This window comes from Ictidomys tridecemlineatus, chromosome 15 (assembly GCF_052094955.1).
Source record: "Ictidomys tridecemlineatus isolate mIctTri1 chromosome 15, mIctTri1.hap1, whole genome shotgun sequence".
NCBI lineage: Eukaryota > Metazoa > Chordata > Mammalia > Rodentia > Sciuridae > Ictidomys > Ictidomys tridecemlineatus.
The window spans coordinates 54,973,848-54,988,854 of NC_135491.1; the positions used below are offsets into that span (position 1 = coordinate 54,973,848).

The 15,007-nt window shown below is 42.9% G+C and overlaps 1 protein-coding gene across 2 annotated transcripts; it reads left to right on the forward strand.

Moving 5' to 3' along the window:
- The first annotated feature begins 1,206 nt into the window (after positions 1-1,206).
- Positions 1,207-14,820, forward strand: Atmin (ATM interactor). 2 transcript variants are annotated; one of them, XM_078032720.1, is made up of 5 exons: positions 1,207-1,545; positions 8,090-8,215; positions 8,991-9,190; positions 10,348-12,156; positions 12,557-14,820. In XM_078032720.1, the coding sequence occupies exons 1-4, from the start codon at positions 1,207-1,209 to the stop codon at positions 12,152-12,154; spliced, it is 2,472 nt and encodes an 823-aa protein (XP_077888846.1). In that variant the 3' UTR covers positions 12,155-12,156; positions 12,557-14,820. The 2 variants fall into 2 exon arrangements, with proteins under 2 accessions (XP_077888846.1, XP_077888845.1); XM_078032719.1 differs by having other exon boundaries at positions 10,348-14,820.
- The last annotated feature ends 187 nt before the right edge of the window (positions 14,821-15,007 follow it).

Here is a 15,007-nt window from a genome sequence, read left to right on the forward strand (position 1 = left end):
GAGGGGCAGACTACCTCAAGAGTCTGGAAAAGGTAAGTAACCAGTCTCCCCCAGAGCCTCCAAAAGGAGCCAGCCCTGCTGACACCTTGCTCTTGGCCAATAACACCCATTTCAGACTTCTATAGAACTGTAAGATGTTACATTTGTTAAGATACCAATTTTGTGGTCCTCTGTGATTAGCAGTAGGAAACTTACAGATGCTAATATCTAAAAATTGGAAGTTCTTTCACACATACAACTAGCAATACCAGAGATGAATAGCAGCCACCACCCCTTTTAAAGATGTGTTTCCAATTTACTGCAATCCTCACCCCTCCCTTTTGTCTACCACCACCACATATTCCCATTTACAGGATTCCTGGTCTTTCTAGGTAGGTCTCCATGTACTGAACTACACTGTCTCCCGAAGAGAAGTAGAATTTCAGCAAGTAAAATACAGTCAAGTAAATATGAATACCTTAAAAGAATCGACCCTGACAACTGCAATGATCATTTCATCCCTAGTGTGACCTTGGGCCCTTGGTACTTGATTTTTTTTTTCTTTTTGGTCCTTTTTTTTTTTTTTTTTTTAAACTTTGAGACAAGGTCTTGATAAGTTGCTGAAGCTCTCACTAATTGCTCAGGCTAGGCTCAAATTTGGAATCCTCTTGCCTCAGCCTCCTGAGTCTCTGGAATTACAGGTGTATACCATGACACCCAGCAAGTTACTTAATTTCCCTAAGCCTAAATTTCCTTTTTGCACAATGGAGACACACCTGTTTCTGTGGTTTTGAGGACATAAATGAGATACTAAGTGGAAAGTGCAACCTTCAGAGCCTGGTTCTGGTATGCTCAATGAAGCACAGTAGAAATTAGGGTTACTGCCTCTCATACAGTTGACCTTTGGGGTTCTTGGTGATCTTTAGGAATCAGAGCTCCTCAACCCGTTGCTCTTTCTCTCCACCTGCTGCCGGAGGTCGAGTTCCTAGGAAAGCTAAGAACCAACCATCAGCCGGACCAAATACTCTTTACCTGCTGGCTTCAAGCTTTCCCTCCGCATCCTCCCTTGGTGTGCGCTCCCGCGGGCACGCGTTTTCCGCCACCGATAGGTGGCGCCGCAGCCGCCGTGCCGGCCGGATTCTAATGAGCCCGGCAGCCCCGCCCCCTTCCGGAAGTGGCTGCGGCGGAGGCGGGGCCTGCGAGCTGGTCGGGCGCCGTGCGGGAGCCATGGCGGCCTCGGAGGCGGCGGCGGCGGCGGGGCCCGCGGCTCTGGCGGCGGGCGCTCCTCCCGTCCCGGAGGCCGCGCGGGGAGCCGCCGCCGCCGCCGCCTCGGGCCCGTGGGGGCCCCTGGGGTCCCGGCTGAGGGGCAGCCGGCCGCGGCCCGCAGCGGCACGGCAGCAGCCCGCGGCCCCGGCGCCGCCCGCGCGCGAGCTGATCCAGCCGTCGGTGAGCGAGCTGTCGCGGGCGGTGCGGACCAACATCCTGTGCACCGTGCGCGGCTGCGGCAAGATCCTGCCCAACAGCCCGGCGCTCAACATGCACCTGGTCAAGAGCCACCGCCTCCAGGTGAGCGCCGCGCGGCGGCCCGACAAAGCGGCCTGGGGCGCTGGGGTGGCCGCGCGGGGGCGGCGGCTCCCGGCTCCAGCCCCGGCGTGGCCTCGCGTGGCTTCGCCCTGCCGCGCCTGGCGAGGGCGCCTTGTCCGGGTTCTGTGGATGAGAAACAGGTGCTGCCCGCTTGCTTTCCGCCTGCCAGCGATGCCAAGTGGGTCCTGCCCAGTTGTTAGAAAGCAGCTGCTGCAGTTTGGCCTTAAGTGCCGTCACTTGCTTAGGAATGGGACCCCAGGGACTTCCCGTGGATTTCCGTTAGGAGGGCAACAGTGTAACGTGACAGGTCGGAGAAACCCACATTATGTAAAAGGGGGCGTGATTTTCAACCTTTGGTGCACTCTATGGAAAGGCTATTAAAAATCCAGATGACTGGCCCCACCCCAACCTATTAAGTCATAATTTCTGTCATTACTGTCATGCCAGCAGTGACATAATAGGAAAACGTAAGTCACTGTAAAGCAAGTTTGTGTATATGTAGCTTTCCAGCGTCTGAGTTGACTCGATTACCCAAGTGTTGCATGTTCTGAGCTTCAGGTAAATCCTCATAGGAAACCATCTTCGAACCTGACTTCTGATAAGATCAACAGGAATTCTGAGGTTGTAATCCGTAGTGGAACAGATAAACGTGTTGTCTGGGAAAGGTGATCTCTTTTACACCAACAGAACCAAAGATATAACAGTGTTCTCTTGTGAAAATCTGTCAGGCAATGCGCAGGGGGTATGCTGAGGAAGACCTGCAGGCAGGCTGTGGTGTTATACAGAAGAGTTGGGTTTCCCAGAATGATCTTCAACGTACTGTTTTCTCTTTCATACTAAATTTTAACTAAATCTAACGTTGGTCGGGGATTCTCCAGCCTGATACCTAGGTTCTTGACCCACCTTCAGTGTTGTCCCCTGACTGGTATGTCTCTGAGCATAAATCGAAGCTGCCAGTTTGTCCAGGAACCTCTCTTGTGTTAACGAAATTATTCTAACCAGCACTTCTTAGCAATTTATATTTTTCTTTTCTCTGGATTTGCTGTTGGGAACTCTAACTTTCAAGATGTTGTTAAGCCTCTGTTTAACATAAATATACCACTTAGTCTTCAGGACTAGTTTGACAGTATGAGTAGGTTTATTTCTGATTATGTTTTTAAAATAATGTAAAGGTCAGAAATCCACAAGAGACCAGTACATAACATAAAATAGGCCTGAGAAAAAGTATGTTTGAACCAATACAGGTTTTTTTTTGTTTTGTTTTGTTTTTAATATTTTATTTTTTAGTTTTCGACAGACACAACATCTATGTATGTGGTGCTGAGGATCAAACCCGGGCTGCACGCATGCCAGGCAAGCGCGCTACCACTTGAGCCACATCCCCAGCCCCCAATACAGGTTTTGATAGTTAAACCTTCACATGGACTTACGTATTTCAGAATACTAGTATCCTCCTTTGCCTAGAAATTAGGTGAAGTAATTTGGTTTTCGTCATTCACTTTTCAGTTTTCTTTTATCTGAAGACAGCACAATATACTCAGGATCTCTTTCTGAACTTAAATGTAGTGCAGTGAAAGATGAACATTTCAAAGATTCCTTCAAAGTCACTGGATCAACCTTTTTAAGCAAGAATTAAATTGTTTCAGAACCATCACTATTTTTGTTTTTATTTTTTCTTTTCAAACAGCTCACTTTGCTGATTATTTGTTATAGTACTGGAGATTGAACCCAGGGCCTCACACATGCTAGGCAAGCACCAAGCTACATCCCCAGCGCTTTTTATTTTGAGTCAGGGTCTCCCTCCAACTTGAGCTCCTGCTGCACCTCCCTCGTGGCTGAGATTACAGGTGTGTGCTGCTGCACCTGGCCATTCCCTTTCTAACCAGAGTGCCAGTAGCCCTTGGACATCCACTGTCTTGGTGGAAAGGAGTCCATTTTCTTTAATGAAAGTAGCCAATGTGACAAAATAGACATGCCTGTATTGTGGTGCCCCAGAGTGGCAAATCTATACCCTTAGCCTGATTACTGCCTGGAAAACTCTTCACACTTTATTCTTGATACTTGATGTTATCAACGTGTTTGGGAGGAGAGAGAGGCAAGAGAGAAGCCTGGGGACTTGGGCTGGCCAGGAAGTTCTCTGTGGCTTTAGGGGTGTCCTCAATCAGGAACATGCAATCCCTTTCTGGTCTAAAGCTATTTCTAAGTATGTCTGATCGATCCACTTTCTTATATTCAGTGGAAATTTTCATTGTTTTGGTTACACTACTTGCATCATTCTGATTTCTTTCCTCAGTTTTTATTTCCCAGGTTATGATAATCTTTTGTTCCTACCCCATTCATTGTTGTATGGTTCTTATTTTAATATTCCTTTCATAATGTAAATGATTAACAAACCCTTCTGAAGGATAATGGGAAAGAATGGGGGGATTGAATTGTAAGCTGGAAGGAATTTGCTGCTTTTGGGGTTTATGTGGGTTCTTAATCTCCATGTTCTATGTCATTGCTTTAAGGAAATTTGAAGTATCCTAATCCAACCTTGCCTGCAGTGGGATCCATGGAGAAATGGGAGCTATGATGATTTGGGATGAAAGCTAAAGTGATCCAGAAAAAGGAAGAGTGGGAGTAAATAGGCCTTTCTTGACTGCTAGAGATTCTTTGTTCCTTGGGTTTAAGAACCTATTAAGCAGCAACATTATATTTTTAAAACATGGCCCAGAGGATATTATATTATGCTCATTCTAGTGGTTTGCTCTTAATGTGCCAACTTGCTTTGTAGACAACATTTTGCAAAGACTACAGATTTTCACTTTAGAGTAAGATGACAAAGCAAACTAGCTTTCTTCTTGGTTGCTTTCTGTAAAGGTGATCTGGCGCTGGACAGCAATTGCTACCGTCCTTACAAACCTTTCCCTTTATCCTTTACAACTATGTCCCTCCTTTTCCCTTTTCTTTTGTATGTATATTTTTCCATATTTTTTAGAACAATTGGTGATTGTTTTTAACTTTTTTTAGTTGTTAGTAAACCTTTATTTCCATATTGTTTTTGGATTGTTTCCTCTTGTAGATAATTTTTCAAATTCTGTCACTTAAAATATTTCTATGTGAAGTTTTTTTGTAGACTTTTTTTCGGTCATGCACATAAAAGATGCAGTACCATATCTGGTAAGTTATATATAGATAAGGTGGTTTATACATAAACACCGCTTTCTCACTGTGGTTCTTGTTTTGTTTTGTTGTTGCCATTTCTCATCTCCCCAGCCTACCCAAGATCTTACTGTTTCAGGACCAGAATGGGAAGAAGGTTCAAAAACCGAGTGGACTACTGTGATGGGGGAGCTGAGGAGTTGGCCCCCATAAAGCTCAGGAGCTATACAGTGTTAGGTGATTACTGTGGCCTGTAAAATGGCAGGAAGAGTGGGAGTAAATAGGCCTTTCTTGACTGCTAGAGATTCTTTGTTCTTTGGGTTTAAGAACATATTATGGAGCATAATATAAAATATAAAAATATAATGTTGGGGTTATTGATATCCAATATGACTGTCTTTAGTGGCTTCATTGCCACAAGATATAGTTTTAGCTTAGGGGGCCACTTGAATATGTGTAGTACAGTGCCACAAGTTTATATTGGACATTTACTTTTTTCAGAATATTCCTAAATGCAACAGAAGACACAAGTAAATCCCTGCTCATGAAAAGGTTTATGAAATTATAATTACAGCTCAAGCATCCAAAATCTGAAATGCCTTGAAATCTGGTAAATTTTTGAGTACCAAAATGATGCTCAAAAGTTTTATATTTTAGAACATTTTGGATTTTCAGATTAAGTATGCTCAACTGCTGGAGTGTATACAAATATTTAAAAATCTGAAACACTTTGATTCCAAAGCAATAAAAGAGTAATCAGAGAAGATAAAGGGACCTAGAAAGTGTGTAGTTAGGGACTTTGTCCTGGACTTGGGTCATACTGTTAGGCTGTTACAAATGTTTGGGTGAAGTAATGACATGACTAAAGCTGTATTTTGAGAGAGATGAATCTGGCAAAGTCTGAATGATAAAGACATATTTAGAGGTTAACAACACAGTCCAGAGTCAGAAGACTTCAACCAGGAATAGAGAGAAAGGAACATCTGGGAGGTGGAAATAGTGCTTGAAGAGGGTGAGTTTGTGGTGTGGACACAGGAGGGAGTTTGAAAGAAAAGGGTTGCTTTGCACCTCTGAGGATGTATCAGAAGTTTTGAAGTGGGCCAGTCATCAGTTTATGGAGCATGTGACAGCCTAGAAGCTGGAATATAAATGGTAAAAGATTTCCATAAAAACAAAACACTAGATGAATTGGTGAGTGAAATGAAGTTGGGGATGAGGGACAATGTCAGTTGTTATTAGAGCCAGCAGATTTGGTGTTCAAGAAAAGCATGGGCAGTTAGACTTGACCAATTGAATAGCTAAAGTACCACTTTAGTTTACTGGTGTTGAGTTGGTTGGCATAATAAAGCAAAGAAGGAAAGGAAAGCCTCTGCCACCAGTGGCCAGAGCCAACATTAATTGCTTTATTGTGCGGTGAACACTGTTCTAAGCCTTTCCGTGTGTTAGCTCATTCCCCACAGCGACCCCCAAATGCACATTGTTGTTACTCCCACTTTGTAGATAAGTAGACCAGCCAGTTTAATTTGCTCTAGTTACATAAAGTGGCCAGGTAGAGAGTTGAAATTACAGCAGGCCAGCTCCAGAACTTCCAGACGTACAGCTACATTGTAGTTCTTATCCCAGACTGCACACTGGGGTCATCCAGCAAGGTTATAAAACCAAATATGGGTTCCAATCCAGTTCCAAGACCAGAAAACCTGGGGCTGAGTCCAGGCACTGGTGGTTCTCAGGGCAGGGACCAGCCCTGCACCCACCCCCACCTCCAGTGCACTGCATGCAGCAGGTGGCCTGCTGTCTTCTATAAGGAGGAAGATGGCTCCAAGAGGTGTGTTAAATTTCTGACTTTAAAAGGCTTAGTCTGGTGGGCTGGGGATGTGGCTCAAGCGGTAGCATGCTTGCCTGGCATGCGTACGGCCCGGGTTCGATCCTCAGCACCACATACAAACAAAGATGTTGTGACCACCAAAAACTAAAAAAATAAATAAATAAAATTTTTAAAAAAGGCTTAGTCTGGGAGACAGGAACTATAGAAAAAATGACAGCTCTTAAGGTAGCATAGGTGCTCTCTTGGAATTCTGAGAAAGATCTTCAGGGTGGTGACAGAACAAGGAACTGGACAGTCTAGAGCACTGAGCTGGGCTGGGCCCATGCTAATCCAGACACCTAAGCTACAGGTAATCCTGAGAAGCAGGTCCCCTCTGTTTTAGAAATGAGTAAACACTGGCTCTGAGGTTAACTACCTTCCCAAGATCACACTAGTCAGTAATGGAAACAGTCCAAACCCAGCCCTCTCCAATGATTTCTGTCTGAAGGTAGAAGAAGGGTATGGGGCTCAAATTGAACCTTCAAAGAAGGAGACTCATCCAAGAATGGATATAGTGGGTCCAACTGGAGGTGGGCAAAGCATTAGACTGAGTGGGACAGTGTTTGAGAAAGGGAACAGGAAGGGCATCAGCAAGTTCAAAAGGGCCAGCCTCAGCAACTTGGCAAGACCCTCTCCCAAAAAAGAAAAAGGGATGGGAATGTAGCTTGGTGATAAAGCACCACTGGATTCAATCCCAGTGCCACCAAAAAAAAAAAAAAAAAAAGGATTAAGTGAGGGGCTGGGGCTGTAGCTCAGTGGCAGAGCACTTGCCTAGCATGCATGAGGCACTGAAGCTAAAGCACTAAGAAGAGTCTGGGTCCGATCCTCAGCACCACATAAAAATAAACAAAATAAAGGCATGCTGTCCATCTATAACTATACAAAATTAAAGAAAAAAAAGGATTAAGTGAGTTGGTATGTAGTCAGTGCTTAGAACTGAGCCTGAATCAACAGTTGTGTAAAGGTCTCAACTAGTTTTTTGGTACTTTAGGGGGCAGTGCAATGATCAGAGAAAGACAAAATGCCATTGAATGGGGGTCCCCAGACCCTAGTCAAACGAAGTTTTTTTCAGGGACTTAAGACAAGGAATCTTGGGGTAGAATAATAAAGAAGACCAAAGGTGACACCCCAATCTTGACTATGAGTAACTGTGGGAGTCCATTTGCAAAAGAGAAGCTAGCTGCAAGAATATGGATTTTAAGTTTTGAAGAATTTTAAAGGGATAGAGAGAAGTCAGGTTTATATTTTATTTTTTAAGAAAACAAAGTTGGGGAAAAATTTACAATTTATTGAGAATAATAATTTACATGCCATAAAATATATTTAATTTAAATGAATAACTCAGTTATTTTAGTAGATTTATGGATGTGTAAACCCATCACCACAATCCAATTTTAAAACATTTTCCACTCCCTAAAAAGAATGCTTGTGCCCATTTTCACATATTCCCTTATTTCTACAACCAGCCTGTTCTGTTGTGGGTGTTTTGAAAATAATTTTTTAATTTTCCTTTTGCAGGATGGCATAGTAAATCCAACAATAAGAAAAGATTTGAAAACCATACCAAAATTCTACTGTTGTCCAATTGAAGGATGCCCTAGAGGTCCTGACAGACCATTTTCTCAGTTTTCTCTCGTAAAACAGGTATTTCACTTAATATATTTCTCTGAAGATGATATACAGATGGTATAAACCTAGTATGCATTCTAATTACTTAGCAAACATTACCAGAGAATTGAGAATAAGCTCTTGCTAGAGCTGCTGCCCCTGTACCTCCCAAGTGGTAGGTACAAGGGTTAAGTGTGGGTGTAATTCCAGTGGACAGAAACGAGGCTTATCTTGGAGGGAACATTACCAGGAGTGGGTTGGAGAGGAAGAGAAGTACCTCTCCATAAAAGAGCAAGAATATTTGTGCTCATAGTTCTCTTAGGTGAATCTGCTTCCAAGGGCTTAGGGCAAAGACACAAAGCCACTGTCCTCCCAAGGGAGTGAGAACCTGCAGAATCCAGGAATAAAACAATTTCAGGAGCAGCTATCTTAAGAGGAGGGAGGGGCCCAGCCACTAGGGAAAGAGGTATTTGGGCCTGGAAGAAAGCTCTGGAATGTTTCCTCAGGAACTGCTGCAGGATGTCCAGAGGAGAGCATCTTAAAGACTTTTGTTTTCCCTGCCCTGCAGCACTTCTTTGTAGGTCAGTCTCAAGGCCAGTACCCTGGATCCATTCCAATGTAGTTTCCTCTGTGCATGAAGCTAAAGCCCTAAGAAGAGTCTGGTGATAAACTGCAGTTACCTTGTTCTTTTCTTGAGGGTGGACTGTTCTGTTTGTACCTGTGAAGTCACTGTTAAGCTGGGTGTGTTGATGTTCTCAGGACTTGGTGCCGTGGCTGTTTCTCACCCTCCTTCCTTCTTTGCTCTCTGTAGCACTTTATGAAAATGCATGCCGAGAAGAAGCATAAATGCAGCAAGTGCAGCAATTCCTATGGTACCGAGTGGGACTTGAAAAGGCACGCAGAGGACTGTGGCAAGACCTTCCAGTGCACATGCGGCTGTCCCTATGCCAGCAGAACGGCATTACAGTCTCACATCTACCGAACTGGTCACGAGATCCCTGCAGAACACAGGTAAAGAGCAAAGAAACAGTGGCACATAAGTCAGTAGCTGTGGAGGAGTTTCATCTGAAACTTCCTGGAGAACTAACAGTACAAGGAGAGGAAAAGGAATGATGGACAAGCAATGTGACATCAAAGAAGGGAGCTTTTGGAAATGGCAGCAGTGCTAGCAAAGGATTGTATCTGGTCCTGGGATCTGACCCAGTTATTCCTCCTTTTTCTATTGCCAACTCTCTGAGGGTCTCTTACTATGCCCATTTGAAATCTCAATTTCCACCATCTTCTGGTAAGGAATATCAGATTGCTGAAGAGTAAGTTTTATCATGACTCTGTACTACTATATATTTTTATTTATTTATCTGTAGATGGACACAATGACTTTATTTTTATGTGGTATTGAGGGTCAAACACAGTGCCTCACGTGTGCTAGGCGAGCACTCTACCACTGAGCCACAACACCAACCCTGTACTTCTTTTTGAGGGAAGGGAAAACTAGGTCTTTAGAAATTTTTTAATGGAACATCTTGCCAATCAGTGGTGCATGCCTATAATCCCAGCAACTTGGGAGGCTGAAGCAGGAGAATCTCACGTTCACAGCCTGTCTCAACAACTCAGCAAGTCTCAAAATAAAAGTTAAAAAGGGCTGGGGAGGTAACTCAGTGGTAAAGTGCTCCTGGTTTCAATCCCTAGTACTTAAAAAAAAAAAAAAGTAAATTTCTATTTGTTGTAATAGCTTCCAACTTTATGGATGATGAAACTTGTGTTATGTATACCATACCTCCTTATGGTTAAATTCTAGTACTTACAGCATTAAAAAAAAAAAAAATTATGCTTTCTTCTTCCCTATCTGCATGTTTCTGAACATCTGCCCCATAATAAGCCCCATTCCCAGAAGTTCAAGAAGGGAATAGTCTTCTTCAGGTGGGGTCTGACCTGTGATAAGGGCAGTAGCATGTATCATTAAGACATAGTGTCATGGTCTAAGAAAGCTGCATTTTCCCCCCCAGTATTGAGGCTTGAATCCAGAGCCTTTCACGTGCTAGACTAGGCTGGCCTCAAATTTGCAATCATCTCTAGACCTAAACCTCCCAAGTAGCTGGGATTACCTCACCCAGCTCAGAAAGCAGCATTTTAAAATTGTTTTCTTTTTGCTTTGTCATTGTCTTTAGGGATCCACCTAGTAAAAAAAGGAAAATGGAAAACTATCTACAAAACCAGAAGTTATCTAATAAGACCATTGAACCATTGAGCACTCAACCCCCTCCTCGACCAGATCCTCAAGAACTAGAAACTTCAGAAATAAAATTAGTAAATCCTTTTGAAGATTCTTGCAGCTCTAACGCCAGAAAACAGAGTGTCACAACACCTCCGAGATATCCTCAGAAGTTGCTTCTACCAAAGCCCAAAGTGGCTTTAGTTAAACTTCCAGTCATGCAGTTCTCTCCTGTGCCTGTCTTCGTGCCTACAGCCGACTCTTCGGCCCAGCCTGTGGTGTTAGGTATGGATCAGGGCTCCACTGCAGGTGCTGTGCACTTAGTGCCCTTGTCAGTAGGAACCCTGATCCTTGGCCTAGAGTCAGAGGCTTGTTCTCTTAAGGAGAGCCTACCTCTTTCAAAAATTATAAATCCTGTTGTTGAGCCAGTTAGTACCGGTGTTCAAGTGAACTTGGGTAAAAATCTGTCTAATCCTTTACAAGAACTAGGGAACACGTGTCAGAAGAACAGCATTTCTTCAATCAATGTACAGACGGATCTGTCCTATGCCTCACAAAACTTCCTACCTTCTGCACAGTGGATTGGCCCTGATTCCTCTGTATCATCTTGTTCTCAGACTGATCTGTCATTTGATTCTCAAGTGTCCCTTCCCATTAGTGTTCACACCCAGACGCTTCTGCCCAGCTCTAAGGTAACTTCATCTATAGCCGCTCAGACTGATGCATTTATGGACACTTGTTATCAGCCAGGTGGGATCTCCAGAGAAACCCAAACCAGTGAAATGCAAAGTCCCACACGTGGCCAAGTACAGATGGACCAAGCTGGAATGTGCAGAGACATTTTTGAGAGTGTCCATTCATCATACAGTGTCCCTGCAGACACTATTATAAGCAGCAGCTTAGTAGCAGAGACAGTAACTCGTGGTTTGTTACCTCAGAATGACCCTAAGACTTTAAATCAAGATATTGAGAAATCTGCACCCATTTTGAGCTTCAGTGCACAGAATAGTATGCTTCCTTCACAGAACATGACAGATAATCAGACCCAAACCATAGACTTATTAAGTGATTTAGAAAATATCTTGTCAAGTAATCTGCCCGATCAGACATTGGATAACCGTAGTCTTTTGTCTGACACAAACCCTGGGCCTGACACTCAGCTGCCATCTGGCTCAACCCAGAATCCTGGAATAGATTTTGATATTGAAGAGTTCTTCTCAGCTTCAAATATCCAGACTCAAACTGAAGAGAGTGAACTTAGCACCATGAACACTGAGCCAGTCTTGGAATCACTGGACATAGAGACCCAAACTGACTTCTTACTTGCAGACACATCTGTCCAGCCCTACGGGTATAGGGGAAGTTCTCACTTCCTAGGCCTTGAGATGTTTGACACGCAAACGCAGACAGACTTAAACTTCTTTTTGGACAGTAGCCCTCATCTGCCCCTTGGCAGCATCCTGAAACACTCCAGCTTTTCCATGAGCACTGATTCATCAGACACAGAGACCCAAACTGAAGGAATCTCCGCTGCTAAAAACCTATCTGCCCTAGAGAGCAAAGTTCAGTTGAACAGTACAGAAACACAGACCATGAGTTCAGGTTTTGAAACCTTGGGGAGCTTGTTCTTTACCAGCAATGAAACTCAGACAGCAATGGATGATTTTCTTCTAGCTGATTTGGCCTGGAACACGATGGAATCTCAGTTCAGCTCTGTGGAAACTCAGACATGCGCCGAGTTGCACGCAGTCTCCAACTTCTAAAGGTGAAGTCCGGGTTGGATGGTGTTTATTATTTCCTTCCAGATTTAGATAATGGGAGCAGGGACAACAGTATTAACTCTGTTGAATGTAGCTGATGATGCAGTTGCTTAGATTCTTTGCAGTTCTTTGCCTTTTGTACTTGTAAACACAAATTTGTGTATAAATGTGAGTGTATTATAAAGTGTAAGATGTTGATCTAAAAATGATTGTTCTTGTGTTGCATACATTTGCCCTTTTATAGCAAGTCTTTCCATCTTTAAAACTATATCTTGTTCCTATAAAACCAATACAGCCATTTAGCTGAAGCCAAGCTTGCAAGGTAGTAGAGTGCAAACTTACCAAATCTCCAAAATGTTTTAGCAAAGTGTAACATACTTAAATTGCACCTAAAATGTCTTCTAGAAAATGCTTCTGTGGTTGGAGACTCCTGTTGCTGCAGCTTCATCTGCTTTGCCATCTCTCTTCTGATTTGAAGACACCAAGGGAATTTACAGCTGTCTTCAGCTTTTGCAAGTTTCCATGTAGTCACTGCCATCTCACCACTCATGAGATATTACTGATGCTAACATGCGCGAACAGTCCTTTCCTCACAAGAGGTTTGTTGCTGTGAAATTATTACTGCCTAGAGAAAGGGCAGCAAGCACTTAGTGTAAATAGTGATAGAAGTACTACATCCAGACTATGGAGACACGGTTGTTAAATCATGCCTGTTAGTTCATCCTGGGGTGTGTGGTCCTGTGCTTTCATACCACCATCAATCCAGAAGCCTTCTGTGCCCAGATGTGTGGGATTTTCCCCATGTACCAGCAAGCAGCTCTGCAGCAGATGCCACTTGGGTGTCCTCTAATGCTCTTCAATTCTGACACTATCTGGAGTCCAGGCCTCCAGAGTGTCTAACCCAGCACTTATAAATTGGGGTTGCCACAGTCTCCTCCCTGGGTTCAATTTATTCATGAGTGGCTGGCAGAACTCAGGGGAACATCATATTTACTGGTTATTGCAAAGGATACAAATGAAGAAATGCTCAGGGTGAGGTATGGGGGAAGGAACTGGCTTCCATGCCCTCACTAGGAGAGCCGTCTTCCAGGAATCCAGGTTTGACTATCTGGAAGCTCACTGAACCCAGTCTTTTTGGGCCTTTATTGAAACTTCAAGGGTATGATTGATGAAATCACTGGCCGTGATCAACTTAACTTCCAGCCTCCCTCCCCTCCCAGAAGGTAGAGGGTTAAAGCAAGGTAAGGCTGAAGATAATCCCACCCCTCTAATCATGTCTTTGCTGTGATGAGTCCTCATTGTAAAGCTACCTAGGGGCTGCCAGCTACCAATGATCTCATTAGCACACAAAAAAATTGCTGGAAATAACAAGGATTTTAGGAGTTGTCTACTACCAGGGAGGGAGAACAAATATGAATATTACCACATCTATAAACACCCTTCCCGCATTCCACAGCAGACCAAAGTGGGGCACCAGAACTGCTTCCCACCATGCACCTCACCTACAGGCTGCATCTGACTTGTCCTCAATGTTAAAGTAGGGAAAGAGAGGACACTACCCCTCAAACCCAGATTTCAAAACTTTATACTTCTGAGCTTGATAGGGCGAGAGTGCAATCTGCAATTATTTTAAAGTTACTTTTCCTTCCATCCACCACCCATCTTTTCCTTGAATAAAGAAACACAGGTCTAATAAATATATCATTTGTGTCTTGAGGCTAGCAATTACAGAATAAACTATCAAACTTGCTTCAGTAATCAAGAATATTTTCTATTTTGAGACAAGGACAGCATCAAGTATGCTTTGGGGGTTCTCTGGTTAGTAGATCCTGTTTTGTTTTGTTTGTTGATTTTTTTCTTGGAATTGGGGATTAAACCCAGGGGCACTTAACCACTGAGTGACATCCCCAGTCCTTTTTATTTTTGCTTAGAGCCTCACTATGTTGCTGAGGCTGGCTTTTTTTTTTTTTTTTTTTTGAACTTGAGATTTTCCTGCCTTAGCCTCCCAAGTGGGTAGGATTGCAGGTTTGTGCCACTGTGCCCAGCCTGAATTCTTAATTGTTGCCCAACTGTCAGGCAAGTACAGCCTGTGTGTTTCAAACTTTACCCAAAAATGCTCTGTTTTTTCTGTGGCACGTGCTTGTGCTGCTGAAACCTAACTCCTCAAAATAGAACTTAAGAAGGAAACTAATGATTCATTAAAGTAAATTGATGGTGTTGGTAATAATGCTTATCCCATATGTCTGAAAGAGAATTGGTAATGGATTAATAACATATCCAAGCAGATGAACTAATACCTAGTAGATAACTTTGCTTTGGTCACAGTTGCCTATGAATATGAGTTTCAAAATGAACATAAAGCCTTAACTTAGATTTTCATTGTTTTAGAATCATCACTGCCTTAACGTTCAAACATCTATTTAAGTCGTCCTGATAAAGAAGAAATGCATGTTTGTTTATGGCTTTTTGTAAATACATATGCAGTGATCTATGGCTTTACTTCTGTTTGTGACGATGTTTGTTAATCCAGCCAATAGTTATTTACAAAAAGTGGAGCATGTGATTGTTCTTCATGTACAAGAACTGTTCCCCTGCAAAACTTTAGTTACCTGGATTGTCCTAAGATCATTTGTAAAAACTGAAATTCAATAATTAAAAGGAAGCTAGAATTCTTTTTGTGTGAGTTTTTTGACCTGCTCATGAAATGACTTTTGTTGCTTTTTTACAGACTCATCTTCTAAAAGTGACATGATGAAGTAACTGTGCTGTTAGTTTCATTATTGTTTTACTTTTTTTGTTCATGAAAATAGACTAATAATTTTCCTTTTTAAATTTCAGGTGAATAATTTACCTAAA